The following is a 26,897-nucleotide window of genomic DNA, read 5'->3' as shown; positions in this document are numbered from 1 at the left end:
TTCCTAAAGGAGCCAAAATAGTAGGCTATAAATGGGTCTACAAAATAAAGCTTGACTCTCAAGGGAATATAGAGAGATATAAAGCCTGACTTGTGGCAAAAGACTTTACGCAAAGAGAAGGGATTGATTACAATGAGACCTTTTCCCTAGTCTCATGTAAGAATTCCTTCAGAATCATAATGGTATTAGTGGCACATTACAATCTAGAATTACATCAGATGGATGTAAAGATGACATTTCTCAACGGAGACTTGGAGGAAAAAGTTTACATGGCACAACCGAAAGATTTTGTCATAGAAGGAAAAGAACGAATATGATGTCGCCTAAAGAAATCCATTTATGGATTAAAACAAGCTTCAAGACAGTGGTACTTGAAGTTTGATCAGACAATAAAGAATTTTAAGTTTAAAGAGAATGTAGAGGATAATTGTGTCTATACAAAGTTTAAGAATGGGAAGTTTATCTTCCTTGTCCTGTATGTGGATGATATCTTACTTGCTAGTAGTGATGTCAGTTACTACTGGAGACAAAAAAAAGTTTTTGTCCTTAAAATTTGATATGAAAGATCAAGCTTCGTTCGTTCTAGGGATCAAGATTCACCGAGGTAGAAGTAATGGGGTATTAAGATTGTCACAAAAGGCATACATAGAGAAAATATTAAAGAAATTTAGTATGCACAAAAGTAGTCCCTCATCTACTGCTATAGTCAAGGGCGACAGATATGGAGATTTTCAATGCCCTAGGAATCAATATAAGATCGATCAAATAGAAGCGGTTCCATATGCTTCAGCTGTCGAAAGCTTGCAATATGTTCAAGTATATACGCGCCCTGACTTGGCATTTGTTACCGGGTTACTTGGCAGATTCCAGAGCAATCCTGGAATAGAACACTAGAAATTGGTAAAGAAAGTCTTGCGTTATTTACAAGTAACGAAGGCCTCATGATGACGTATAGAAGATCTGATTCACTCCATATAGTGGGGTATTCAGATTCTGATTATGCGGGAGATGATAGAAAATCCACGTCTGGATACGTATTCACTCTCGTAGGGGGAGCTATTTCATAGAAAAGCTCAAAATAAACCGTCACTACATCATCCACAATGTATGCTGGATTTGTAGCGTGTTATGATGCAACGGGGCAGGTGAACTGGCTAAAGAAGTTCATACCCGGTTTAAAGGTGGTTGACGATATCTATAGACCACTAAAGTTATACTACGATAATAATCCGACAGTACAGTGTGCTCACAATAATAAGTCAAGTGGTGCTGCCAAACACATTGACATAAAGTATTATATTGTAAAAGATAAAGTCCGGGATCAAGTCATAAGTCTTGAGCATATAAGTACAGTAAAGATGCTCGCGGATCCGCTTATAAAAGGCTTCCCACCCAACGTTTTCAGTGAACATGTAGCCGATATGGGTTTAAGGAAAAATCTATAATTTCTGAACAAAAGAAGGCCCAGAGATAAGTATCTATTTCAGAACAGAGTAGTGTGTTGTAGCTGTTAAATCTATCGGCAATGGACTATGATGATGAGACATGCTCTATGCGCTAATCTGTAATGGAATGAACAAAAGTAAATAATATGAAAGTGAAAGATGAAAAGAGATCAAGGGGGGATTGTTAGATTGATCTCTAACCTAACTGGACCCAACGGCCCAGTTGGGTCTTTGATTCGCGCCCTGATCGGGGGCGCCCAGCCCACCATGGCTAGAGGGCCCCTGTCACCCTACGCTATAAAAAGAGGTAGGGGCCAGCAGCTCTTATTACGAGGTTCGCCTGAGCCGAGCTCTCCACCGATAAACCCTAAACCCGATCTAAGTGAGGGGCGCAGCCAGTGACGGGAAGTACCTCCGCCACAGCACTGCGCCGTCGTCATCTTCACCGCCGGCACCGCATCTCCGACACGTCTTCCCCGACCGTCGCTGCCCGTGCGTAGACTTCACCAACGAATCCGATGGAGACCTCTGGATCTACCCCTCTGCGGTGTCAGGTCATCAGACCTCATCTACCTCTCTCTGTCTCTCTATTGTTGCACTAGAACGTATTCTAGGTCTTTGTTTCATCAAGCACCCCGGCTAGATGTATGGTCCTATAGATTCAACAATGCTAACAACCTCCAGGTAGGCGCAGTGTGTGCGTCATCGAACAATTGGTAATTCTGACTGTCTCTTCTGTTCTCCTCGCTGTTTCTGCCGCTGTGGTTGCGTCACCGCCGGCCGTGTTGTCGATCTCTGCGACTGCGTAGAATGGAATCCGTCGCCGTCCGGGCGAATAACTGAATCTGTTCCTAGCCGGCAGAGAGAATTTTGGTTGCGCCCCATTTGTGCCCGGCCAGTCAGATCTCAGATAGTCAGATGGTGTGGTATTTGGGTTCAGGTTCAGATGAAACCTCAGAGTTGTTTCCTCGGCACAACCACAAAAAGCGGCTGCAAGTTTGCCCTTTGGAGTTGGAATAACATATAATGCGAGGGCGAAAACGATATCATCATATTCTCATGGCGCGAGGCGCGCGATGATGCTTCATGGTACAGTTGGTCAGTGGGCACCCGCCGGAGAAAGATGCGGTGGCCGCTGGATTCGGCTATTTGCCACGCTCATGGCAACATGTCAGCCAGAATCTGAATCCGGAAAATACTCGGCAACGGCAAGTTGCGATGGATACAGGACCATGTTCTTCCCCCCGCGGGAAAACGCGATCGAGGATTGGCGATCCACGTGGCCCAGCGTCCACGTTGGTTGGACGATGGAGCGAACGTCGTCATCTCGTGACCGTGGCCAGGAGCAATGAAACACAGCGCCCACCCTTGACAGGCGACCTGTGCCTACCGTGCGTGGATTTGGATCGCGACCGAAGACGTCGGTCTTCTAAGCATGCGGTCCTGATCCCAGACGATGGAAATCAGACGTGTGGGAGCACTTCCACGCCTCCACCCAGGAGAGAACCAAACAGATCCACACCTACGTGTGCTAAGAATTAGAATTAGAATTAGAATTAGAATTAGAATTAGAATTAGAAGCTTGTTTGGATGTCTAGCCAACGTATCTATTCCTGTGCTAGCAAGTTCTCCTTGCTGTTGCAAGAGAGCCAAATTGGTTCTCATGGCCTAGCTAGCAAGGTTCTTGTTATCCACGCTAGCAAAATAACCAAATGATTCAAGCCAGAAAAAATTCGATGTTTTCTTACCCACCCCCGTGATACACCCCACCTCTAGCCTCCCCGATTAAGTCCGCGTAATATTAACACATGATCCATAGATCATTAACACAGACATTCCGTCCACGACTGCCTCTGCCGCTGTCTCCCCTTCTACACTCCCAAAGAAACGCTCTGACTATGAGACCGTGAATGATTTCAAGGAGGTGGGCGACGCGGTGGTAGATGATATGACAAAGGAGAAGGAGCAACAGGAGTACGGGCGTGGTGTACATACCGAGCGTGGGTGTCGGCCTCCCTGCCCTTCCTTGTACTCGTCGCACAAGACTGGTTAGAGCCTTAGAGCATTTCCATTAGATCTCTTATAATACATCCTCTATAAGGTGTATTAGAATAGTGCCTTACAATTAATTTGGGATATAGGAGACCACTGCCATAGTAGATTATCTAAGACTTGTCTTCTATATTTCTTTAGGGTTAGGGAGAGGGGTGTCTCCTTTATTTAGGAGAAAGGATGCTTCTTTTAAGAGTTTTTTTTTTAAACTATAGGTATAGAAGATGAGATAGGAGATCTGTTGTCGCACCTCTATCTCCTAAAATGTTACTTCTAGGTATATATAAAATAGATAAAATATATATTGGAGATGCTCTTAGTGATACAATGCTCTCTCTCCTAATCGTCGTAACCAGCACGGTGATTGTGCAATAAGCTCATGGTGATCTCACGTGGCTCGGGCTCGGGCTTGGCCTTTATTAGTTTCCTTCGTGCAATAAGCTCATGGTGATTGTGCCTTCTCTTATGCGGCCAGACGTTATTAGCATTCTCGGACCAATAGTGACCTATTCATCAAGCAATTAATAATAAGGATATGTTAAAACAATGCCCCAAATAATTATGCTAAGATAATCTATCTATCTAATCTAATCTAATCTAAATCTAACTAATTCTAAACTATAAAAGAGCAAAGAAATTAAAAAATGTGCCTTATCTTGAATCCTTCTGTCCACCTATGTTTTTCACCCTTAAATTTTACGTGTAACATATCTGGTTGATTACTATTTATTATCTGACGGGTGGACTTAGACCTTTACACATGGGTAAACACCGGCGTTTGCCAAAAAAATGCATGTTCTCGAGCCATTTTTTCGCCGTATTTCTTACCCACCCTCCACGTGTTCCACCTCTAGCCTTTCTGATTTATGTTTTGTTCACCAGAAAAATTCTCAATATCTTTTGTAATTATGTATTTACATTCGTGCATTGCAAAGGAGTCTACCCTCATTAGTCATTCCTCATATATAGCTGATTCTTTTTTATTTTACATACTATATTCCTCGTATACAAGTGATTCGTTTTTTCTACTGTTCTATTACGCCTATTACTTACCTATTTGTCATGGTTTAGGTGATGCCGATTTTGAGCTAAGAAGCGACGTCTGTTCAAGATATATATGCAACAGCACGCACCCGAGAAACACAGGCCAAAGAGGAAATCGACATTTGATTCAATCTCACGGAGGTAAACCATATGTGTTTATTCATTGAAGACTTTAAGTACAAAACCAGCATATATCCTACATGAATATGTGAATCTGCACTTACGACCTATCTTTTTTCTTTTAGAATGACTGTGTTCCAACCAAAACTGAGGTAAGAAAACTTTCACTTCTGTAACTTGTTAGTTTGTTGTTGTGTTGCATTATATACTGTTCTAAATTCATATTGTTTGTTTAGACAAGACAAAAAAAATCAATTCAAACCATTTAGCACATTGGCGTTTTTCTACTAAAAGTAATAAAAATAATTAGACGTCGCACTATGTTATATCACTCCATCAGAACAAAAAACTTCTATTGAACACAGATCAACATCTAACCTAGATTCATTTATTTTGCTTGGCAATACTTGAGTTCATGAAACTAGCCAAGTCATTCTGGAGATGCATACAGATACGGTACAGGCTCCAGTCCGCGTTCCGTTACTTGTGAACAGTGAACACCCGCTAAACCCCTCGTTCTCCTCCTGCCACCGCGGCCCCAACCTGTAAACCCCGGCGAGCGATGCGGCGGCTGCCGAAATCCCTCCTCTTCGCCTGCCTCTCCAGGCCCCTCCGCTCCCGCCCCCCGCTCCCGCTCCCGCTCCCGCCGCTCCACCCTTCGCCTCCCCAGCCCCCGCGCCCGGGTCCCCGCCTCCTCCCCTTCTCCACTCAAACCCTAGCCCCGGGCCCTCCTCCTCCCCATGCGCCAGATGCGGCGTCGACGGCCGAGCCCGCGGGCCTCGCGCTTCTGGAGGCCGCGGAGCTGCACGAGTCCAAGGGAGACCACCAGGAGGCCCTCGGCCTCGCCCTCAAGGCGCTTGCGCCGCTGCAGGCGTCCCACGGCGGGTGGTCGCTCCCCGTCGCGCGCGCGCTCCGCCTCGCCGGCGCCGCGGCCGCCCGCGCCGGCAGCCTCAGCGACGCGCTCGAGTCCCTCGGCGCCGCCGCGGAGATCGTCGACTACCTGGCACCCGCGCGGTGCGAGGGGGTGCCTAAGGAGGTGGCGGCTGTCGGCGCCGCCGTGTACGAGCAGCTGGGGCGCGCCAAGACGGCCATGGGGCACCGGTGGGACGCGGTGGGTGATCTCCAGCGCGCGCTGGACCTGAAGCTCCGGTATCTGGAGGGAGGGAGCGTGGAGCTTGGGGACGCCTACAGGGACGTCACCGAGGCCTATGCGGGCGTGCTCGACTTTGACAAGGCGCTGCCATTGTGTTCCAAAGCGTTGGGCATTGCGGAGGGGCAGTTCGGTGAGGACTCGGCAGAAGTGGCTAAGCTCCGGCGACTTCTCATGGCTATCTATACTGGGTTGGGTCGCCATGCAGAGGCTCTTGAGCAAATTGAGCTTGCAAGGATGGTATATGAGCGATTGGGATTGAATGTCGAGCTTTCCCAGGCCGAAACTGATGGGGCTAATATCCGTATCTTGTTGGGGAGATCAGAGGAGGCGATGAATGACATTAAGAGGGTGATGCAGCGGGCAGACAAGGAGAGCGAGGAGCGTGCACTGGCATATGTCACAATGGCAAAGATATTGATCTCCGAGGAGAGGGTTTCAGACTCGAAGCGGTGCTTGGAGATTGCCCGGGGGATCATCGACGCAAAGGATTCCATTGACCCTGGCCGTTTTGCTGAGGCATATGCTGAGATATCAATGTTGTATGAATCGATGATACAGTTTGAAATGCCTTTGAGCTCGCTTAACATGTCTTTGAGCTTGATGAAGAAAACGCTTGCAATTCTTGAGAGCGCCAAGGAGATGCATCACATTGAAGGCAGCATCTCAGCAAGGATGGGGTGGCTCCTCCTGCATACTCATAAAGCTGATGAGTCTGTTCCTTATCTGGAGAGAGCGGTTGATAAGTTGAAGAATTGCTTTGGACCACGGCACTTTGGGTTAGGTTTTGCTTATAGGAATCTGGGGCAGGCCTATCTTGAAATGGACCAACATCAGTCAGCTGTGAAGTTCTACACACTTGCGATTGATATTATTGAAGCTACATTTGGACCGACACATGAGGATTCTATTGACACAAAACAGTCCCTTGCAAATGCATACGGACTGATGGGAAGGTAATTTATTCTGTGTGCTTATGTTTTGATGACTTCCATTGTTAATGTTCCTTTTTGTACTGATATAGACATGCAATCTTAACACTCAACTATTGCCTGTAAGTAAGGCCCTATTTGGACCGACTAACAGCTAATTGTTAGCTGCCTACTAGTTCACAGCTAATATTAGCTAGCTAGCTGGGTGCTGTTTGGATCCACTAGCTATAGGTGGACGCATTGGTGGTTTTGTCTATCCCTTTCTTTTTTATTTGCTATTGGTAGGGCACATGGATAAAGGTAGGTGGGAGGACAAAAGTGTCTTTTTGCAATATATGAGTTATGAGCTGCAATTAGCTGTGCTAGGATAGCTACTGAGATACTCCCTCCACCCCAAAAAGATGTGATGCTAGGTTTGGTCCAAGTCAAACTATCTTAGGTTTGGTCCGAGTCAAACTATCTTAACTTTGACCAAGTTTATAGAAAATATTATCGACATTTATGACTTCAAATAGGTACACTATGAAAATATGTTGCATGGTGAATATAATGATATAGTATTTAGTATGATAAATATCAGTATCTTATACAAATTTAGTCAAACTTAAGAGGTTTTGACTAAACACTATTCTAGAATTGCATCCTTTCTGGGACGGAGTTAGTAGTTTTCAGCTGGGTGCCCAGCTAACAATTAGCTGAGTCTGTTTGGATCCACCCCAGCTAATTGTTAGCAGCTAATAGTTAGTTGGATGGATCCAAACAGGGCCTTAATGCTCTTGTGCTATCCAAGTGTCCATTGAGTCATTACCCAATTTTTGTGGCGTACATGACCTTATATTTGCTGCTTATCTATTCAAAAAACTCGACTGCTGCTTGCCTGCTTATCTGTTAGAATAGATTGATTGAAGAGTTTAAAATTGGTATAAGTAATACTGCAATAAGATGTTGATTAACTGATTAGATACAATACTTTGTTATTTATGTACATGTGAGGATGGATTTTAACCCAATGAAAAATCTAATGTTCTAAGAAATGACCTACTGACGCAGAAACTAATGTCATTGCGATGCTGTAAATAATACCTGTTGTTTTTATGCAAGAAAAATTGCAGTCCCTACCAGGTAATGGTGAACCTACACGCCTTCATCGACGTTGTTCCGATACTAGCGATGTTCTGTGGCAATGAATTCCCCTGTTTTAGCGCATGAATGAATATAATAGAGCCTGGATGGAGCACCTGTGATCCTTACTTCTTTGCCTATATTTTTGTAATTATAATCACTTTTGTTTTGCTGTAAACACATTTTAGCATAGTGACTCTCAGTGGCTTTACGCTTGATAATGTCAATATATACAACTGAATGCAACATTTGTTTTGTGGGAATGTGTAGCATGGTGCCTTGTAGAGTAACTGTTTTTACACCACAGATACCGTTTTGGCCATTTTTACATTTAATGCTACTTTGGTTGCAGCTACAAACTTGCTATAGACTTTCAAGAACAAGTCATAGATGCCTACAGTAGGTGTGGCAGTGGTGCCTTTGAGGACCTCAGGGAAGCTCATAGGCTTTTAGAGCAGCTCAAGAAGAAGGCGCAAGGATTGCCTCATGCAGTATTTCCTGCATATTCATTGCCGGTTCTACCCGAAAATAATGATTAGTCCTTCTCCATCAGTGCCAATTTAGATGAGTTAATGGTAAACTGTTATTTTACAAGTGACCCCTCAAGTTTTTTATTTAATGCCCTTTTCATTCTTATATATATTCCGTTACTCTACAATGGAAATGGTGAGACCATACCAGAAATCCTATTTGAGAAATAAATAGTCTATGCTTGCTTATGCTGTTTGTGCTTGGTAATGACATTTGGGTTTCTCATTATAAAAGAAGTGTTTAGGGGCTGCTTGGTTCTGTCGCTCAGCACTGTGATGCCTCGCCGAGCGAGGATGGTGAATCAGCAGCTTTGTTTTGTTCTCCCAGCTGAGTGCTCCGTAGCTTGTGTGGGCGAGATTTCCCTTGCTGGCAAGGGAGAGCCAAATCGGCTCGGTCGTCTAGGCAAGCACCTTGTCGACCATGCGAGCACAGCAGGCTGGGCGAGGCAAGACCTCGCTGGGAACCAAGCAGCCTCGTAGATGCTAGGTTCCCCAGCCTGGTAACCAGGTCCGTAGCCTATATCACATAACACGTTTGATAGTTTTAGACCTCAAAATTCCCTTTCAATCATGCTGAGAAAATGGGGACAGTAGTACATGCACAAGGATGATAATCCTTCTGAAGAATTCAGGCCCTGTTCGGGATGTGTTTTTTTTAACCTGTTTCTGTGTTTTTATGTGAAATTGAACTGATTCCTGTGAATTTCCTGCATTCCAAATGGGCCCTAAATACATCTACAGAGCTTCTATTTTAGGCATCTGGAAAATTACATTTTGGTTTTTTGAGTTCCAGATTATGTGGGCAACTGCTCTTCAGCCAGTATTTCTCATCCTCTTTTGAGATTAATTCTACAACCATTGTCCTATAAAAGTTCCCCGCACTTGCTATTCTGAGTTTCTGACGCTGTTTGTATAGCCAAATAGTTCGGTCAGTAAATGCATGCTTGTCTTTGTCCTTACTTTGATTTCAATTTCATTATTCTCTTCCTGTGGCATTCAGAGATTGTTTGCCTGTGCTTGCATTTTCTGTGTATCTACAAGAGGACATTATTACATACTCAACTGCAAACTGAATGTTGCTCAGCTTGCAAAAAGTGTGACCTGAAGTTTTAGCATTCCAGTTGAACTGATTCAAGAAGCTCTTGAGTCCATCCTATTCCAGTAGCTGATGGTCCCTCGATCACTAATCACTAAGCATGCCACGACTTTTATTTTAGAGATGCAGTTCTAGTGACAGCTTGGTGACGATGTTTTCACCTGGACAGTTAGACTATTTTGACATTCGAGTAACATGCAAACAACATTTTTGTATTTCTTCCATTATGATATTGACCAGTATTGGTTCTGAAGAAACCAGTTTTCGTCTGTTTTTTGAGTGCCCTTTCAGTATTGGCTGCTGGAACATCCTTTCCATTCACTGGAACTTGAATCTTCAACCTTTGGACATGATCATCCAAGCAAGAACAGTTTTTGGTAGTCACATAGAGATCTTCATCACAGCCTGCTGGACAATATGGAATGCTAGGAATGGGGTCATTTTTTACAATAGGGCAAGCACTTTAGCTTCTTGGAAATTAGCCTTTAAGGAGGAGCTTGGTTTGGTGTGTATCAAAGCCTAGCAAAGCTTGGCAACCCCTCTTTCTTTGTTAATCTTTGCTCCTTTTTTCTTTGGGCTTTGCAAACCATGTAAAATGTACATATCTTTTTTTCGCTATATATATATATATATATATATATATATATATATATATATATAAACAGGTAGGGGGCTTCCCTGCTGCTCCTAAAAAAAAGGATAAGCCGTAAAGTGGCGAAGTTAATGGATCTATAATTCTATATTGCACATCATGCGACTGTTACTAAAACAGCAAATCTGCACATTTCTGAGAAGATCCTGCACTGACATTAAATACAATAAATTCAATCTTTAGCTGTTTTGGGATGTTTCGATCTTGATGTATTTTTTCAGGTAGGTACATAATGTGAATAAGACTGGAAGTTGTCACTGTGCAGTGATGTTTAGTCATGCAATCATGCTACCGTCATTTTATCCTTTTGATGGCAACTGGATGTATATGTTTGGCAAGTTGGAAGCATGAGAAACATCAATTCAGTAACTTCACTGAAGTGGAACCGTGGACAGTTGCTAATGCATTCTGCACTGCTACATTTCATGATTATGTTTGTCATCAATTCAGTTATCTTGGCGGCAACACTCTGATGTGCTGCATCACATTGAGAAAAGAGCTCATAAACCTTACTCCCAAGCGTTAATAGATCTCAGTTAATCTTATTGTGGTTTGCTGGATGCAAGTTAATGTTAGCATTGGCCGATGGTCACGCATGTTGGCAGGCAGGTCTGGTCCAAGTGATGGAGGCTGGCAGACGAAAGGCATTCAGAAGAGTGTGTTACCAGCTGGAATCCCAATGGTACGTTTCTGTTCATGAGCTCATCAGTCTGCAGGGTGTGGTCATGCATGGCTGTCCTGAGCTCCTCCATATGCATCAGAGATGGCTGCACTGATAGTTAATGGCGCCTGCTGCAGCAGCGCTGGTTGACCGTTCAGTAACATCAGACATCCCCAGAGATCACTGCATCAGTCATGTTCTCTAACTTCCAGTACCCCTACAATGGTGCAAGCTGCTCAGCTCTTTCACTGCATCCATCATTTTGTTGCCTCAACAGTTGCATGCCCTCAGAGATCGGCAGAACGCAGAACTACACATTTTTGTCATCTGTCTGTCTTCAGTTGACATTGATTGCCGGTTTGGATATGAGTGCAATGCACTCACACATTTGGTGATGGATAGCGAGTATTGGATGATTGGATGTGATGTGATTCCTCCTTAACATGGCTACCCCACATTTCCTCCTTAACATGTGCATTGGATATCACCACCACACAGTGGAGAAAAGTAGGAAACTGGGTACGCACTAGGCAACCCTGACTGTTTTTGTGCAGGTTCAGTGGCTGCACAGTTTCCTTTATTCCTCAGCTGTGCTACTGGATTACTAATAACGCATGGGCTTGGCTATCTCATTGCAAGAGGAATGTCTCCACCACTCCACCTATTTCTGCTACCTTGGACCAAGTCTTGTGTGGTTTGTCAAGTATACTACTTTTGCTGCTTTGGGGCAAGAGATTTGTTTGATTGTTTCTGACACCCCCGAGGCCCCGACTGACTGATGGTTGTTCTCTTTCCATGGTCACACACAGTTGCCGTTCAGCCGTTGTCAGGCCCAGGCCCTTAAGCGGAGGGTGAGGTCGTTATGTATGTGTCTGGTCGTCTATATGCTGGTGTTTGGAAAACAATCAGCCCTCTCCCTCTGGTCCCCTTTGCATCGCTTGTCAGTACAGTCCGTCATCTTTCAGTGCTGTTGGTAGCCCCATTTTCCGGCCTTGGCTTGTTAATTTGGTAATAATGAAACTGAAAGCTGTAGGGATACAGAGAGGACTCTCGTGCACAAGCAAAGAAAGGGCTACAGTAATAGTGTTACTCTACTTGATTTTCATGGTAAAGGCTCAATAATCATCATCTCAACAGGGTGGACATTCCAAGTCTATTACAAGATCTCAGAACTATGACCGACAATATCGTTTGGCAACCTTCAGATACCTACTAGTGAACTCCTTCACTTACCATGTTACTGTAAACAACAAGTGGAGTAGAGTACAATCCACAATCCAGGTGCTTGTCTGCTAGTAAATGTCACTGGTGAAACTGTAGTCGCAACCAATTAGTACAGCAGTGTAGCTGTCCTTGCTCATGTGCTATCTGAGCGAGGGTGTTAGACACAAGAGCTATATCAGCAGCGGCCAACGCTGAATCCGCAATCGTCGCTAGTGGTGTACCTTGCAGGCAGATTCTACAGTCGAAGACCATAACATGCACGTCCATTGGCTTACTCTCTTTTCGTGAGGTGTACCTGCAAGGGTTTCATGATAGCAAACGACAATCTGTTGCTGAGAGCCTCTGGTAAGCTCATGTATAAGCTACAGGAAGGACAGCTATGAAAATGTCCCAGCCCAGTGGCAATCCTCTCGTCGCTGCCCAACTGTCAGGAAATCTAGTGGCCTTGTGACTTGTGAGGGGCGTTGTGGTCGTGGACAAAATTGTATATCCGTATGGCCTTGTTCTGCATGTGACCGTGTCGCCATGTTCATCCATGGCATATTGGGTGCATCTGGGAGAGCCTGGCTTTCTTTCGAGTGTACGTGTTGCTGATCTTACTTACTATCTGGGTCATATTTGGATGACTGGTATATGAAATTTTGAATCCGAAACCAGAGCGTGCACTGTTTGTAATACGTAATCAGAGTAGAATCATGATGATTTTTGGACACAAATCTTCTATATCCAAAGAAGCCATTTTAATAAGTTTCTTTACAAGAGAGTTTTCTTCACCCCACCGGCCCCCACCACCCACACAGGTTTCTTCACAAAAGAGGTGATGTCGGGTTGTTACTCCAAAAGTGCCGTGTTCCCAAACCAAGGAAACCCATGCTCTAGAGCCATCGTTGAGTTCCACCGGAGCAGCAGTAAGATGAGCTAGAACGCACGCCTATGGCCTAGGCGGCTAGGCATGTAGCAGCATATACATATGCAAGCCGTCACCAGTCGTGCTCGATGCGACGCAATGCTCGGCGGATTAGCACCCGTTCGTTTGGCTGATAAGCCATGGCTGAAAGTATTATTGACTAATTTTGTATGAGAGAAAAATATTATTCGTTGACTAGAAAAAAAAAGTACGACTAAGCAAAATAGGGCGTAGATGAGGTAGGGGTCCCGACGGACGGACGGACGAAGAAGAAGCAAGCGGAAGCACCCAAACGTGCAGAGCGCCCCCATCAGCCTTTTGCCGTGCAGCGTCGCGCGAAGCGCTGCTGCTGCCGATTCGCGCAATTATTCCGGTTGGGGTTGGTTCGCTAGTTCCCCCCTGGACCCTGGTCCCCGGCTCGGAACATCGCCGGTGACCCATCGATGCCGCGCTGCCGCCGCACCCGAAAGCACCGCACCAACGTTGACACCCCACCCTCCATTAGCCCGGCCCTTAATGATTGGGCCAGCTAACCAAATCTACCCACGAACCAAATGTACCCCGTGGGTCCTGCCTGCCTGCCTCGTCGTATCGTATCGTCTTCTTGTGTAAAAGAAATAAACTTTCTGCTCGCCTGCTCAAGAAAGAAAGCGAGGAACGTCGTAGCGATTTCAACGTACGCACGTCGTGCGACGGGCGGCGGGTAGAAAGAAGGCTCTGACACGTTATCGTTGACTTACTATCCGTTACGTATTAGCTGACATGTGGGACTTCTCAGTGGCGGGTTGACTACCCAGAGACACTGTAGTGAAGTGAATAATGTTGGCGATTCCTGGTGTTACGGCATCAAAATACTCAGACACTTTGGATGCTTGTCCATTCATAGCTAAAGCGTCAACTATTTTAGGACGATAGAGTAGCTGACATGTAAGACTTCTTAGCATGACACGACCACAGAGGACGGTAGGGCATGACAAAGCCCTGGTGGCGCAAGGCATATGGCCATAGGGGTACACAACAAAGACCGCGACACGCGTGTCCTATGTGTCATCTCCATCCTCTTCTTTTTACCCCAAATCAACATAGGCATAGATATGGCAGGGAGGAGCCAATTCTTCAAGGGGCCATGGCGGACTCAACCGCACGCTCGTTGTAGTAGTGGTGGCCTACACTGTTGGGAACGGTAGCGCAAACGAGATCAAAGTTCTACTATGGCATGCTCTAGTATAACAGGTTGTGAGATCTAATCTGGTTTCTGTGTGTCTAACGAGCGCAAAGGGTAGAGGAGACAGAGACAGCCTCGGTAGAGCTCATTTCTAGGGCAAAGTTGAGCTCATTTTAAACGTGCCAAAGTAGCTAGGCGTCACATGAGAAAAAAATAAATAAATGCGGCATGTAGAGACGTAATATATAGTGGTAGTACGTACGCATCACATGAGACGAGTTCACGGTACGTCCCCCACACCATGCTTGAAATCCATTGAGCCGGCAAGCAGGGACCATGGAGAGGCCGGTTCCGGTACGGTCCCGGCGGCCGAGCTACCATGCCCCATGCCTTGGCGCACGCGGACACGAAAGCGTCGCAAAACACGGGAGGCACCGGCGCGGCGGCGCCCGATCGATGGATGGATCGTGCTGGTTTCGCTTCAAGACACGTCCATAAGTCCACTCCGGATTACGTACCCGCAAAAGCGAAGAGCGCACATGGCCGGTGCCCGGTGGCGCGCGCGCCGGCCCCCGCCCCTGGCCCCCAGCAGTCGGCCGTGCGTGGCCACTCGCGCGCGCACACGGCACACGAGCCCAGGGGCTGCCGCGCGACACCCGCATGCTCGCCGCGCTGGCCTACGGCTAAGACCCCGATTTAGGCCAGGCCCCAGCGCGTGCGTTGTAAGCTCTCGGCACGCAGCGAGCGACCTTTTCGCCCCCGGAAATGTCCAACCCGCTGCTTAGCTGCTGCCTGGGCCTGGCCGTGCATTGGGTTGGGTTGGGTCACCAAACGCCAGTGTTGTTGATGGCTGGCTGATCTGGTGACAAAAACAAGTCGCCGATTCGTCTTGTCCCATTGTACGTCTGGGCGTCCGTTCTGGAATGATGCGGAGAGCTGGCTGGCGGCCGGCCGGCCGGGCTCACGGCCGACCGACGTCGCCGTCGTCCGCCCTGGACGGCCAATGCCATCATGAAGACGGTTAGGAAACGGATTCCCACCTTGTATATTGTTGAAATGCTCTCTACTACCATAATGAAACGGCAGAACCCCTGCCAAAATTTGATCAAAAATATACCCCGGCCCTGTGGAGGGGTAAAAAAAATGCTGAAACGCCCTTCAGCCAACCAAGACCTCGAGCATGATCCATCAGAAAGAGACCTGCAAACCTGTCCCCGGGAACCAGAAAACAAGCAAGAAAGGGACTCGCGATCGCAACCATGGGACGCACAGCGCAGCAGAGCACAGAGCAGGATGTCGTTATGTTACTCGTCACCGGGCACAAAAAGCCACGCGCGCGCGCGTCGTAAAATATTTTTTTGCAGTCACAGCTACGTAGCGCCTAGTACTAGTAGTAGTAGTGAAAAAGAATTGACCACAGCCATCTACAGTGCTACTATCAGGTAGCAGCCATCAGGGTGTTCTGACTGCACGGCCATGGCATGGCATCCGCGGATCATGAATGCACGGACGGATCGCGCTCGCGCACTTGCCTTTGCGTGGCGAGGAGCTCCTGGATGGATACGTAGAGGTGCTTGCCGCAGGAGGAGTCCAGGGAGAGGGACCGCCGCAAGGGCTGCACCGCCGCGAACTCCGCGTCCGTTGTCTTCCTCGTGTCGATGGCCTCGTCGCCGAAGCTCTCCGCCTTGCTGCGCCGCGGCTGCTGCTTTGGGTGTCGGGGCCCTCTTCCGCCGCCGCCGCTGGCCGGACGAGCGCCCGTCGTCGTCGCCGTCGCCCCGTGGCTGCTGAACCACCTCTCGTGCTCCCCTCGCACCTCGATCACAATGCTGTCGCTGGCGAGCGCGTCGTCCCGACGCCTGGGGAGGGCCGCCGCGGGGGCGTGGCGTGCCAACGGGAGCGCCGGCAGCGTGACGTCGCTCCGGCAGAAGGGGCAGCGCGCGCTGTCCTGCAGCCACGTGTCGATGCAGTCGATGTGGAAGGCGTGGGAGCAGTTGGGAAGCAGCCGGACGCGCTCCCGCTCCACGAACTCGCTCAGGCACACGGCGCACTCCGACACGGATATCCTCGGCGCCACGCCGGCGTCGCAGGCCGCGTCCGTGAACTTGACGACGGGGAGCATGCGGATGAGCTGCAGGCCCAGGCCCCGCCGGCCGTCCTCGGTCGCTGAGGCGCGGCCTGCGACGGACGACGCCTCCTCCCGTCCGCCGCTGGCCCCCCGCGGGCGGCGGTGCCACGGCGGGTGGCGCGACCACACCGCGCGCAGCAGCTGACACTTGGTCACGAACGCGTAGTAGCTGGCGAGGAGCGCGAACGCCGCGAGGATGCCCACGACGGTGATGATCACCATGGTGATGCTCTCGCTGGACGAGGACGACGGCGGCGAGGGCGAGGACGAGCTGCTGGAGGCGAACGGTGGTGGCGGAGGATCCATTTCTAGCTAGCACCCTCCCGGTCCCGGCCAAGATATCAAGGCTACTAGCCCCGGAACAGTTGAGGGCAGGAGAAGCGTACGGCCGGGGGAGAGAAAGCAAAGCTTGTGAGAGAGACGTAGAGCGGCGACGTAGCAGTGACAACCAAACCAACCGATGGCGGCCACCACAACTATACCAAGCGACCCAGCTTGTGCGTCACTGCGTGAGCAGTGCAGATGATGCCGAGTGGCAATGTGAGCAAGCTCCTGGCAGGGTTTCGGACTTCATATCATCGCAGGATAAAAAGGGAGGGACGCCATGGCCAGCCAACTTCTTCTCTCTCTTCTATTTGTGGTGGCTTCAGTTCAGACTTGCGCACTGCCTAACATGGCTACCGATCGAGATCCTGACCATCCGTTCGCCATCCGACGACATGAGTTAGCTCGAGCGAGTCTGATGATCGATACAGTACTTGATAACATACGAGGCAGTTGTCGACGGCGAAAAGACGTTTTTTTATTTCGAACGTGCCTCAGACACGGTTTTCATTAAGCAGGAGAAGATAGTTTACTCGAAATTACAAATAAATGCCCTGGTAATCCATCGATTACCAAAGCACAACGGCCCACGGGCAGCAAGCCTGCCAATTGCCATAGCACGCCCCCTCGTACACGCCGTGCAGGAGTTACTCCCTGGTCCGTAGAAACGGCGAAGGTTCGGTGTGCAGTCCTGCTCCTAACCTCGACGTACAGGCAGGGTTGGGCGCCCGTGCAGTTCCTTTCTTTTGCTCTCCGTCTCTTCAACTGCTCGTGCTTCCTTTTTCTCCCGTAGGCCATACTTGCATATATACACGAAAGAAAAAGGCCGTGCGCCCCGCCCCGAAAATGAATGCGGCGCTCCTGTCGTGTCCATGTCCGGTATTTCCATCCGCACAGAAGAGACAGACGAGATACATGCTGATGTTAAAAGGAAAGGAAAGAAAAAGGCGCAGCGGGCGGGCCACCCGTCCATGCGGCTGTGTCCGGCGCCGGCCGTGGATCGCCGCGACAGCCCAACAGGAGCGCGGACTGCTCAGCTCGGGCCTCCCACCGGAGCCCTGCCCAGTGCCCCAACAAAATCGCAGCTGCAACCGTGCGCTTCAGCTGTGCCGCTGGGGAACACAACTATGCAAGCAGTTCTAAAGATGTCAACGGGACCCGATCCTCGATTCCCCGCGATGAATTCTTTCATTAGGGGACGGGGATGAAGGAGAATTAATCTCCACGGGAAAGAATTTGGTAGGAATGTTGTCCCCGTCGGTGATGACGGGGACGGAGATCGTTGCCTGGTCCCAGACCCCGATCCCCGCCAACCCGCCCCGCGAAGCAGTGAAGCACGCAGCAGGCAGCTTGAAAGCCCATTTAAAGGCCCAATAAGTCGCGGAGATATATAACGCGCCATCCAACCCTAATTCCTCAATTCCCCATCTGGTCACTCTCGTCCTCCAGCCGCAGCCGCCGCTCTCTCGCTCTCGCACGCTCCCGTCCTCAATCCTGCACGCATCGCTCTAAACCCGTAGATGAGAGACGGAGGGAGTGGAGGGCGTAGGGCGCCGGCTTTTGCGGCGACCCAGGCGAGGAAGAAGAGGGCGGAGGAGAGAGAGAGAGAACGGAGGAGGGGAAGAGGGCAGAGCAGGTGCTCGGGGCGAGGTGGAGAGCAAGACGCGGGGCGCCGTCGGCAGCGGCCTCGACTCGGCCGGCCGTGCGGCGGCGCTACGACCCGCGTCCACGGGGAGGAGCAGAGCTGAGGGAGAACGGGGGGAGCAGAGCGGTGGGCGGCGGTGACGGCGAGGACGCCCCGCGTCTTGCTCTCCCTCTGCCTCGAGTTCGCCTCTGCCGTCGGCAGCTTCGGTGAGCGCGGCCTCTTCCGTCTTGCTCTCCCTCTTCCTCTTCCGAATCCGGCGAGCCTCGACTGCCGAGCTCGCCTCTGCCGTCTTGCTCTCCCTCTTCCTCAATCCGGCGAGCAGAGGCGAGCTCGACGGCGAGGGTGGCTTCGGCGAGCGCGGCAACCGAGGCGGAACTATGGCGTGCTTGGTGAGGTGCTCGTCGATGGCGTCCACGACGGCGGCGGCGAGCGTGCTTCACGTGTTGCGGGGATGGGGATCCCGCGGGGATTAAATCCCCGAGCGGGGGCGGGGATGGGGAAGAAGTGCTCCGCGGGGACGGGGATGGGGCAGTAACCCTCGACGGAGAATTCCCCGTTGACGTTTCGAAGCAGTTCTCATGTTTTTTTCGGCCTCGTGGCCTCCGCTCCGTGCAGCTGCGAAAGCATATCAGGCAAGATTAGAGGCCCAAGAGAATTTGGGATGGGCCGAGCGGGCATCGGATGTGCCCCCAGTTCTGTTGGTCAATAGGCCCATCCATAACGTCCGAGCAGTGTCGCCGACACGGCCCACGTATAACACGCAAGAGAGCGATCTTGCGCCCTCCGCGGGTACCACACACAGCTTGGCCAATGGCGAGTCCGCGGCGCGGACGACGGCCAACTCAAGTCGGGCCGCCTTCTCCGTCGACGAATGCGGTGCGCCGGACCGGCGCAAGCTCGCTCTCTTGCGTTGAAACTTGAGAGAGCGTGACCCCGACCCCGGCGGCGCGAGCACGATGGTGATTGGTGACTGGTTGGCGGTTTCTGCAGGCTGCAGCTGAAAACGGCTAGTCGGCCGGACAGGGACGTCGTACTCGTACGCGCGCCCCTTCTGACTTCTGGCGGCAGAACTAGGATTGCACTGTAGACGACATGCCTGGTCCTATGTTTTTTAATAATTCCGACAGAGCTAGTTTCCTTTGAACCTTGGGAGAAAAATACAGGCAAGAAGAAAAAGAGGGCAAGCCAGAAAATCGCATTGCTTTTTTTTTTTGTCTCATTAGAGACAAAAAGATCCTCACATCGCTAAATCTGGTATATCAATCCAAAATTTTATCCACTGTGAACTTCGGTGTTCCTTTCAGTTTGAACACGAGCTGGATTGCTGGAGTGTAGACAGCACTAAACCGTTGGCAATGAACTATTCGACCAGCTGCCCACTCTGCCTTGAGGAAGTCAACGATCCAGACTTCCAGAGAAGCGCATGCTAGCTTCCTCACGAATTGTCCCATGCAGAATTACAAGGCAGATTCTATTCCATCAGTCGCTCATGTGAGCGTATTGTTCGCCGCCGCGGAGCAAGGCCTGCTTGCTGCCAGACGCACGTCAACCCCCGTGACGCGCTGCTAACCAAGTGGAGATCCACATGGAACGATGCACCTAGCCTAGGCCAGGTAGAACTAATCGTAATCCGGCCGTTTCCGCGCCCCCTCTTGCTTGTTTGTTTGCGCAGAGCGCAGCCCCTCCATTTCTTTACACTACCACCGTCCGGCTACGCAAGTTGGCCGCCGTGCCACCGTCGATGGTCAACCCTGCGACTCATTATCTGGCTCTGCGTGGAGGAACGCTCATGGGTCACAAAATCATTTATTTATTTCCCCTCAGGTAACAAAATATTTCATCTCATCGTTATGGCTCATATCATAGACTACTACTTCTGCTGGCTCTCAAAAGCAAATATACTACTTGTGCTGCTGGTCAAGAAAAGGGTTTCGGTTAACCAAACACGGTGTTGCTCGCCAGACGGTGGCTTGCCATGACGGTACACTACACTTAGTTAAGTTAATTGGTTTGGTGTCTGCAAATTTGGCGATGTGTGGGTCACATAAACCTACCTCATGGTGTTGACTTAGGGCCTTGCAATGCAGCCAATGTGGTAAGCAAGTGGAGGATCCCCTGCACGGCCCCGCTTGATCTTATCATCGTCACCGTCCACGCGTAATTTAAAAGCCAAGCACACAAACATTTGTGTCAAGGACGACAAATCAAGCAGCAACAGAATAAAGGTTCCTTCATGAATCGTGCTTATGTCAGCATGACGGAAACATGTCAATCAGCCCTGTCATTTTTTTTTGCCTGCAAAAAAAAAAAAGTTTTTGCTTCATAAAAGTAGCAAGCACCTATTGTGGTATGTCCAACAGTTTTGGGGAATGCTTCCGCGTGCGTTAGGGCTGTGGATAGCATAGTGCCACGGCACCGTTGTACGTTGTAAACATCCACTCTATGTTGATCTCCGATAAAATTGTAGGACGACGCACCTGTGTTTCCCTTCATCATACTCTTGACCATGTCGCTTTGATTCCCTTGCTGACAACAGATCTGCTGTCATGTTGACCGAGAGCCAAGATGGTTAGCAGCCGAGACTAGCGTTCGATCTTCCTCCTAGTCCCTCTCTTGACCCATGGACCATGGTGTTGTGGTGCTTGCTTAGAACTTTAGGGCCTGGGTTGGGTGGCACTAAGGGGCCAGGCCGCATAGAGGGATAGTCGTGCGTCGTGGTGGTAAGCATGTGTCTTAATTTGTACAAGGATAGGGTACAGGAAGCGATGCCATATGGAAGATGTGATCAGGTGAACGACACGTCAGGTGGCGATGGCGGCATGTCGCCGCCGGCCCGGAGTGATGTTCGGCTGGACTAAAGGTGACACTGTTCATGCTAATTTTTTTTTATAGAGAAAAACACTGCTCCGGCTCGAAAAAAAGAGAATCCAGCCAGGCAGCCGACCAAGCAGTGATGAGAGACAGGCGTTAGCAAAGTTACCCAGATTACTTTTCAGATATCCTGCCTTAAATGCTTAATCAATGTTACAACAAGCGTGATGAGAAAGTGTCAACAATCAGGAACGGAAGGATGACGAAATGGCAATGGCAATGTTGCACTAGTTGACATGTCATCCGACGACATCTGGTGCACCAACAAGCACGGATCCACCAAGCATACGAACACGAGGACAATGCGCACAGGGACACGCGAGATTGATGCAAGAACTAATCAGCAAAAACGAAGCGAAGTCTCTCCTCTATGGCTGTACATTGCATGCACACGACACGACTGAATCAATCATCAATGAAGCGAGCAAGTACGGGAACGGGTTAATCGATCGATGAGCGGCACGAACCAGGGGCCGCCGCCGCCGCCGCCGTCAGGGGTCTAGGTGGATCGGCAGCACCGTGCTCCGCGAGCTCCGGCCGAGCCCGAACGACGACAGGAGCCGCCGGAACCGGCCGCTCGTCTCGCCAGCGCCGCGGTCAGCGACGTTATTGCTGCTGCTGCTGCCGGCGTTGGCGTCCAGGCTCGCGGCCTCCTCCGAGCTGCCAGCAGTAGAAGGCTCCTTGGTCTGCGGCTTCCGGCCGAGGCCGCCCGCGAAGCAGTCCATGGAGAAGGAGCGCGTGATGGGCTCCTGCGCGGCGGCGCCGGTCTTGGTCGGGAACCTGCAGGAGCTCCCGTACCCGACCCTCCCCGCGGCGTCGATGCGCCGCGTATCGCCGCCGAGCGGCTGCAAGTCGCGGCAGGACGCGCCGTGGTCGTCGCGCGCGAGCGGGATGACGGCGCCGCCGGTGACGACGGTGCGGCAGAGCGGGCAGCTGACGTTGTGGTGGAGCCAGGTATCGATGCAGTCGATGTGGAAGGCGTGAGAGCAGGTGGGCAGCTGCTTGAGCCGCTCCCCGGGCGCGAATTCGCCCAGGCACACGGCGCACTCGGACGCGGAGTCGTCCCTCGCCCGGCGGCGGTAGTACTTGACGACGGGGAGCGCGGCGACGACGTCCGGGTCGAGCCCGCCCGGGAGCTCGGCGGCCTCTTGGTCGGTGAAGAAGACCGAGGAGACTCGCTCCACCAGGTGGCGGTCGTCGCGGCGCGCGCGGTGGAGCAGCAGGCCCGACCCGCCGGCGGGCCCCCCGCCGCGGAGCCAGCAGCGGACGACGAGGAAGTAGTAGGTGATGAGGATGAGCGAGGTGACCATGAACCCGATAGCGATGACGATGGCGATCGGGAACGCCGCCGTGCCCTGCCCGCCGTACGGCGACGGGGACGACGCGTCCGGCGGCGGTATGGGCGCGCCTGCCGCGTCCATCGCTGCAGACGTGCGCGCGCCGAGCCTGGGCAAAGTCAATGCCTGCGCGAGGACAGAACAGCCTCGGGCGGCTAACCGACCAGCCCGAGCAAGAAATAGGCGCACGACGCAGCTAGCGAGTGATCCAAGGAAGCGAGCCCTCGAGACGAAGAGCGCCGCAGCCTGCTGCAGGTGGAGGAGAGGTGCGGGCTGGGGCCTGGGCCGCTGGGGTGTACTAGCCGGTGGCCGGGCGCTGGTGCGCGCGGCCGCGTCGTTTAATAGAAAACTGCGGCTCTCCAACACGCGAAAGAGATCAGTGCTGTGCCTGCCGGTACGCACGCGAGGCCGAGGCCGCGGTGCAGGGCCAAGTTTGAAACGCTTTTTATTTTAGATTGTCTTTTTTTTTTTGCCCCCCAACTATTGCGTTGGTATCATTTTTTAACCCTCAACTATAAAATCATCTAGTACCGGTACCTCAATTGTAAAAACCGTTCACTTTTAGTACCTGGACGGGGACAAGGCTGTTTTGACCGACGTTGAGCGGTTTTGACCACGCTACGCTGGCATTGACCGCCACGTAGGACGCTGGCCTGCATCTCAGCGACATGTGGGGGCCCGCGCGTCACCCACCCATTCCCTCCCTCTCCTTCCTCCGGCTCCAGCAGTATTCGGACAGGCAAGCTCGGCTCCATTACGGGCGCGGGAGGTCCAACCCAGCGACGGACGAGGCGGCGGAGCTAGGGGACGGCGACGGATGGGGTGACTGGGCCAGCGAGGCCATAGGCGCCGACGAGGACGAGACAGTGAGGCGTAGCTACAGTCGAGCCGTCGTCGGGCTCGTGCGTTCGTGCTGCTTCGCCACCGGACGAGTAGGCGGCTGGGTCATGACCGGCGAGCGCAGCTGCTGCACTGTTGCCAGGCGGGCGAGCATGCCCCCACTGCTTTGTGCCCACGCCGCTACCGCCGCTGGGCCGTCGGCCCCGGCAACTCCCACGCCTCGATGCTCGGGGGTGAAGGCACCACGACCCCGTCGAGCTCACGAGCGGGGGCCACCGGACGAGCAGGCGGCCGCGCCATGGCAGGCGAGCGCGCGCGATTGAGATGCGTGCTGTTGTCGGGCAAGCGCGAGCAAGCTGCCGTGTCGGGCCAGCCGAGCAGCTGTCGGGCTCACGCATGGGGGCTGATGTGGCATCACCAGGACGTGTCTGCCGAGACGCGGTACGGCGGGCACGTCGCCGCCGACCACAAGCTCATGGTAGCTCGGTGCTCGCAGGCCGCCAACAAGCTAAACGAGCGCCACCGCTGCTTCCGCCAACCCCACACGCAAGTGGCGCGCCTTATCACCGGTAATTTTTTTTTAATTTTAACACTTTTTGTAAACTAATTTTAAATCTAACACTGTTTTTTTTAACTAACACTTTTGGCCGCGCCTATTATCATGGCACGGTGAAATGTCTGTGTTGCGCCATGCATGGTGGCGCGGCAGGAGGATGACGTGGCGAAGACCGGGGCCGCTGACCGGTGACGTGGCAGGGTCTGTCGCGCCACCGATCTTGGCGTGGCACTGACGCGCAACGGCACATGGCGCGGCAAGACCTAGACGCAGACAGAAGATATGCCGCTTTTGGTTGAGGATCGGCAGCGACGCGATCATGGACCATGGACCCCGGCTTCCTCGACCCCTTCCTGGTGGGCTCCGACCAGGTGCTCTAGTCCGACATGGGGTCGCGCAGCACGATCGACTACTGCGCGTCTAACCAGGGTGCCTTCTTCGGCGATTTCATGGCAGCGATGACCAAGCTCGGGAGGATCGGGGTCAAGACGTCGGCCACCGGCGTCGAGATACGTCGGGACTGTCGGTTCCCGAACTAGTTGCTACTTAATCTCGTCGGCAGTGCTGCCCTACGCATTGAAACAAATATGAAGCAAATAAATGCAGTCCGTGCACAAGTTAAAAAGCTGCCACATAAAATTTTCATTGGTTTGACATAAGTTCAACATAACATAACCAACTAAGCCTGTAAGTTTCGGATGCCAATATTCGTTCGACCTAAGAAACTAAGACTCAGGAGTGTAAGGATCCCTCGGACGCCTCTGTCTCTTCGGATTTGTTGGCAACACATTGGGAGTGTAGCCAACGACCAACGTTGATGTGGTCGTGTCGCCGGTGCGTACGGCTCATACCTATAAGTATATGATATGCACGATTACTTATAATCTTTATGATCGTTAGTTCATGGAGCCTACGTATTTAAAGAAACTACATTTGTTAGTACATGTGAGGCTTCTTGGGTACCAAGTGGGGCACCACCTAGCTGAGACATGCCGATCTCATCCTGCGGCCAATCGTCCCACTGGTCGTGTTGTCTGTGGAAGCCCGGGGGGTCATCATCGTCTTCCTCATCGTTCTCGGTTGCAGAGTCCTTCCCAACGCTATGATGTGGTGGTGTACGCACTGTGGAAGTGGCACCTGTCACCGGCTGAGAAGAGTCGGCTGGTGTCCTCAAAGAGGCTAAAGACGTACCACCCGACCGTGTCGGGAGTGACGGTTCTACATAAGGAGTGTCCATGCAGCTTAGCTTCTGAGCTAGCTTCCTGCAGCTCTTCTTCACCTTCTGCATAAATAGACATTAAAGTTAGTGCATTTCCCAAACGCATATACACTAAAGAAACATTTTTGGAACGAACAAGTTTATGTTTACCTCCACAAAAGCCTCGAGAACGTTGGGCCCCTGTCCTCTAGACTCCTGAAGCCGAAACGCTGCTTCATTGGACATCCTTGACAATTGTGTTGCCTGGGTACAGAAACGCGGTTGGACAGTTTTAGTACACATACTTAATACCAAAAGGATAATAAATTATATCATTTAAGTATCTTACCACGTATCTTTGAAGCAGGGCTCTCTGTAGCTGTGTGTCCTTCCTAGTGGCAATGTCGTATACATCTTCGATCACATCTTCCTCCAAGTCCACGTCAATCGCCTCCTCAGTGTATGGAGGCTTGATATGTGTCCTCATAGACCTATGAAGCCACCGTAGGTACTCGTCGAAGGTGTGCTGGTCATGTGGAGGACCCACATGGACCGGCTGCCATTCCCTGGTCTCCCACAAAAGGATGTGCGCGTTGTGTGTCATGTGCCAATCCTTGGTCTTATACCTCTTCCTACGGTCATACCTGCAACAAAATGATGTTAGTTGTACCACACACACCTCTGAATTGTAGCTTTGTTATTAATCGATAACGCACCCATGCAATCCTTGGTTGGTGGAGTAAAATGATGGTGGGCAGCCTGTCATTCTTTCAAACTGTCTGTAGACCCTGATGGGCAAGTGAATCTCAACCACGTAGAAGAAAATAAGAGGGACGTTACAGCGATACTCGTCTGACTCGTCTCTAGGGACAGGACTCAGATAGTACTTGAGCTCCAAAGCATCCCAAGGACACCAATGCACCTGAATATTTCGTAATTGAGTTAGGTTGTGATATAGTGTACATCAAACAAGACACATGTATGATAGTAAAGAGAGCGTAACCTGGTGTTGTGTTAGGACATCGAGACCGTTCGTGTACTCCCTGTATTTGTGCCTCGTATTCCCTCTAACTAACTCTGCTTCCGTCCAGATATACAGAGCTGTAGAGAGTGTATTGCCCGTTCTATTGCTGCATTGAACACGATAATGAAATAGCCATTAATAATTTAATCATATGTAACTGCCTCAAAGAATCTAGTGAACCGAAGTACTAACCGGTAAACCAGTACTAAGGGCCCTCCCAACGGGCCATCGTTCCCAACACTAAACCTGGAGTAGGTAGAAGCAACCCCCAAGGTTCGCATACCCTGAGGTGCGACGGTAGGCAACGCACAGCTGTCGATACGTCCATGCCAGGACTGCGCTGCCCCAGCTGTACGCCGATATGTTCTCCCACGGCTGACGTAGTATGTCAAGGAAGATCAAGCTGATGGTGTTGTCCGAGGTGTCTGAGAAGAGGAAAGCACCAAGGAAGTGCCAAAGCCACACTCTAGCGAACATGTCGATCTGAGCCTTCTCAGCCTATGGGTCCAAGTAATCAAAGCGCTCTATGATCCAGGACGACGAAACATCGGAACTTTTCCTAAAATTGACCAAAGAAAATGAGACCCGATGACTGCAGGAAAGCAATGCAATTATTAAATAGGCTTAAATTACTCACTTATTTTTTTGAAAGCCTCATCGTCCGGTGAAAGAAAGCTAGTAAACTGAGCCACTAGCCCCCTCCAATGATCGTTGTCAACTATCCCTGTTACTGGAAGTCCCCTCAACCGAAGGCCAAATATAGCCTTCACGTCCTGCATGGTCAAAGTCATCTCGCCGCAAGGTAGGTGGAATATGTGGGTCTCAGGCCTCCACCTGTTATAAGAATAGAACGACTGTTAGTTGCCTCAAATTTGTT

At 50.8% G+C, this 26,897-nt stretch overlaps 3 protein-coding genes across 5 annotated transcripts; 1 reads left to right on the top strand and 2 right to left on the bottom strand.

Moving 5' to 3' along the window:
* Positions 1-5,078: 5,078 nt before the first annotated feature.
* LOC136535690 (protein KINESIN LIGHT CHAIN-RELATED 1-like) lies at positions 5,079-10,125 on the top strand. Of its 3 annotated transcripts, XM_066528054.1 has the most exons (3): positions 5,086-6,767; positions 8,218-8,440; positions 9,783-10,125. In XM_066528054.1, exons 1-2 carry the CDS (start codon positions 5,224-5,226, stop codon positions 8,402-8,404), a joined length of 1,731 nt encoding a protein of 576 aa, XP_066384151.1. In that variant the 5' UTR covers positions 5,086-5,223; the 3' UTR covers positions 8,405-8,440; positions 9,783-10,125. The 3 variants fall into 3 exon arrangements, with proteins under 3 accessions (XP_066384152.1, XP_066384151.1, XP_066384150.1); XM_066528055.1 differs by lacking the exons at positions 8,218-8,440; positions 9,783-10,125 and adding an exon at positions 7,856-8,197 and having other exon boundaries at positions 5,079-6,767; XM_066528053.1 differs by having other exon boundaries at positions 5,087-6,767; positions 8,218-10,125.
* Positions 10,126-15,271: 5,146 nt separating this feature from the next.
* LOC136540645 (RING-H2 finger protein ATL1-like) lies at positions 15,272-16,757 on the bottom strand. Its single transcript, XM_066532653.1, has one exon. The coding sequence runs from the start codon at positions 16,529-16,531 to the stop codon at positions 15,596-15,598; it is 936 nt and encodes a 311-aa protein (XP_066388750.1). The 5' UTR covers positions 16,532-16,757; the 3' UTR covers positions 15,272-15,595.
* Positions 16,758-21,191: 4,434 nt separating this feature from the next.
* On the bottom strand, positions 21,192-22,744 carry LOC136540644 (RING-H2 finger protein ATL16-like). Its single transcript, XM_066532652.1, has 2 exons — positions 21,533-22,744; positions 21,192-21,439 (listed from the first exon to the last, which is right to left on the bottom strand). Exon 1 carries the CDS (start codon positions 22,484-22,486, stop codon positions 21,557-21,559), a length of 930 nt encoding a protein of 309 aa, XP_066388749.1. The 5' UTR covers positions 22,487-22,744; the 3' UTR covers positions 21,192-21,439; positions 21,533-21,556.
* Positions 22,745-26,897: the final 4,153 nt, after the last annotated feature.

This window comes from Miscanthus floridulus, chromosome 2 (assembly GCF_019320115.1).
Source record: "Miscanthus floridulus cultivar M001 chromosome 2, ASM1932011v1, whole genome shotgun sequence".
NCBI lineage: Eukaryota > Viridiplantae > Streptophyta > Magnoliopsida > Poales > Poaceae > Miscanthus > Miscanthus floridulus.
The sequence above is the reverse complement of the archived record's forward strand: the minus strand, read 5'-3'. Positions and strand labels throughout refer to the sequence as shown.

Bases quoted from the DNA above. Each gene is read 5' to 3' on its own strand.
- LOC136540645 (XM_066532653.1), bottom strand. From the start codon at position 16,531: ATGGATCCTCCGCCACCACCGTTCGCCTCCAGCAGCTCGTCCTCGCCC.
- LOC136535690 (XM_066528054.1), top strand. From the start codon at position 5,224: ATGCGGCGGCTGCCGAAATCCCTCCTCTTCGCCTGCCTCTCCAGGCCC. The intron at 6,768-8,217 runs GTAATTTATTCT...CTTTGGTTGCAG, and splicing joins GCATACGGACTGATGGGAAG to CTACAAACTTGCTATAGACT.
- LOC136540644 (XM_066532652.1), bottom strand. From the start codon at position 22,486: ATGGACGCGGCAGGCGCGCCCATACCGCCGCCGGACGCGTCGTCCCCG.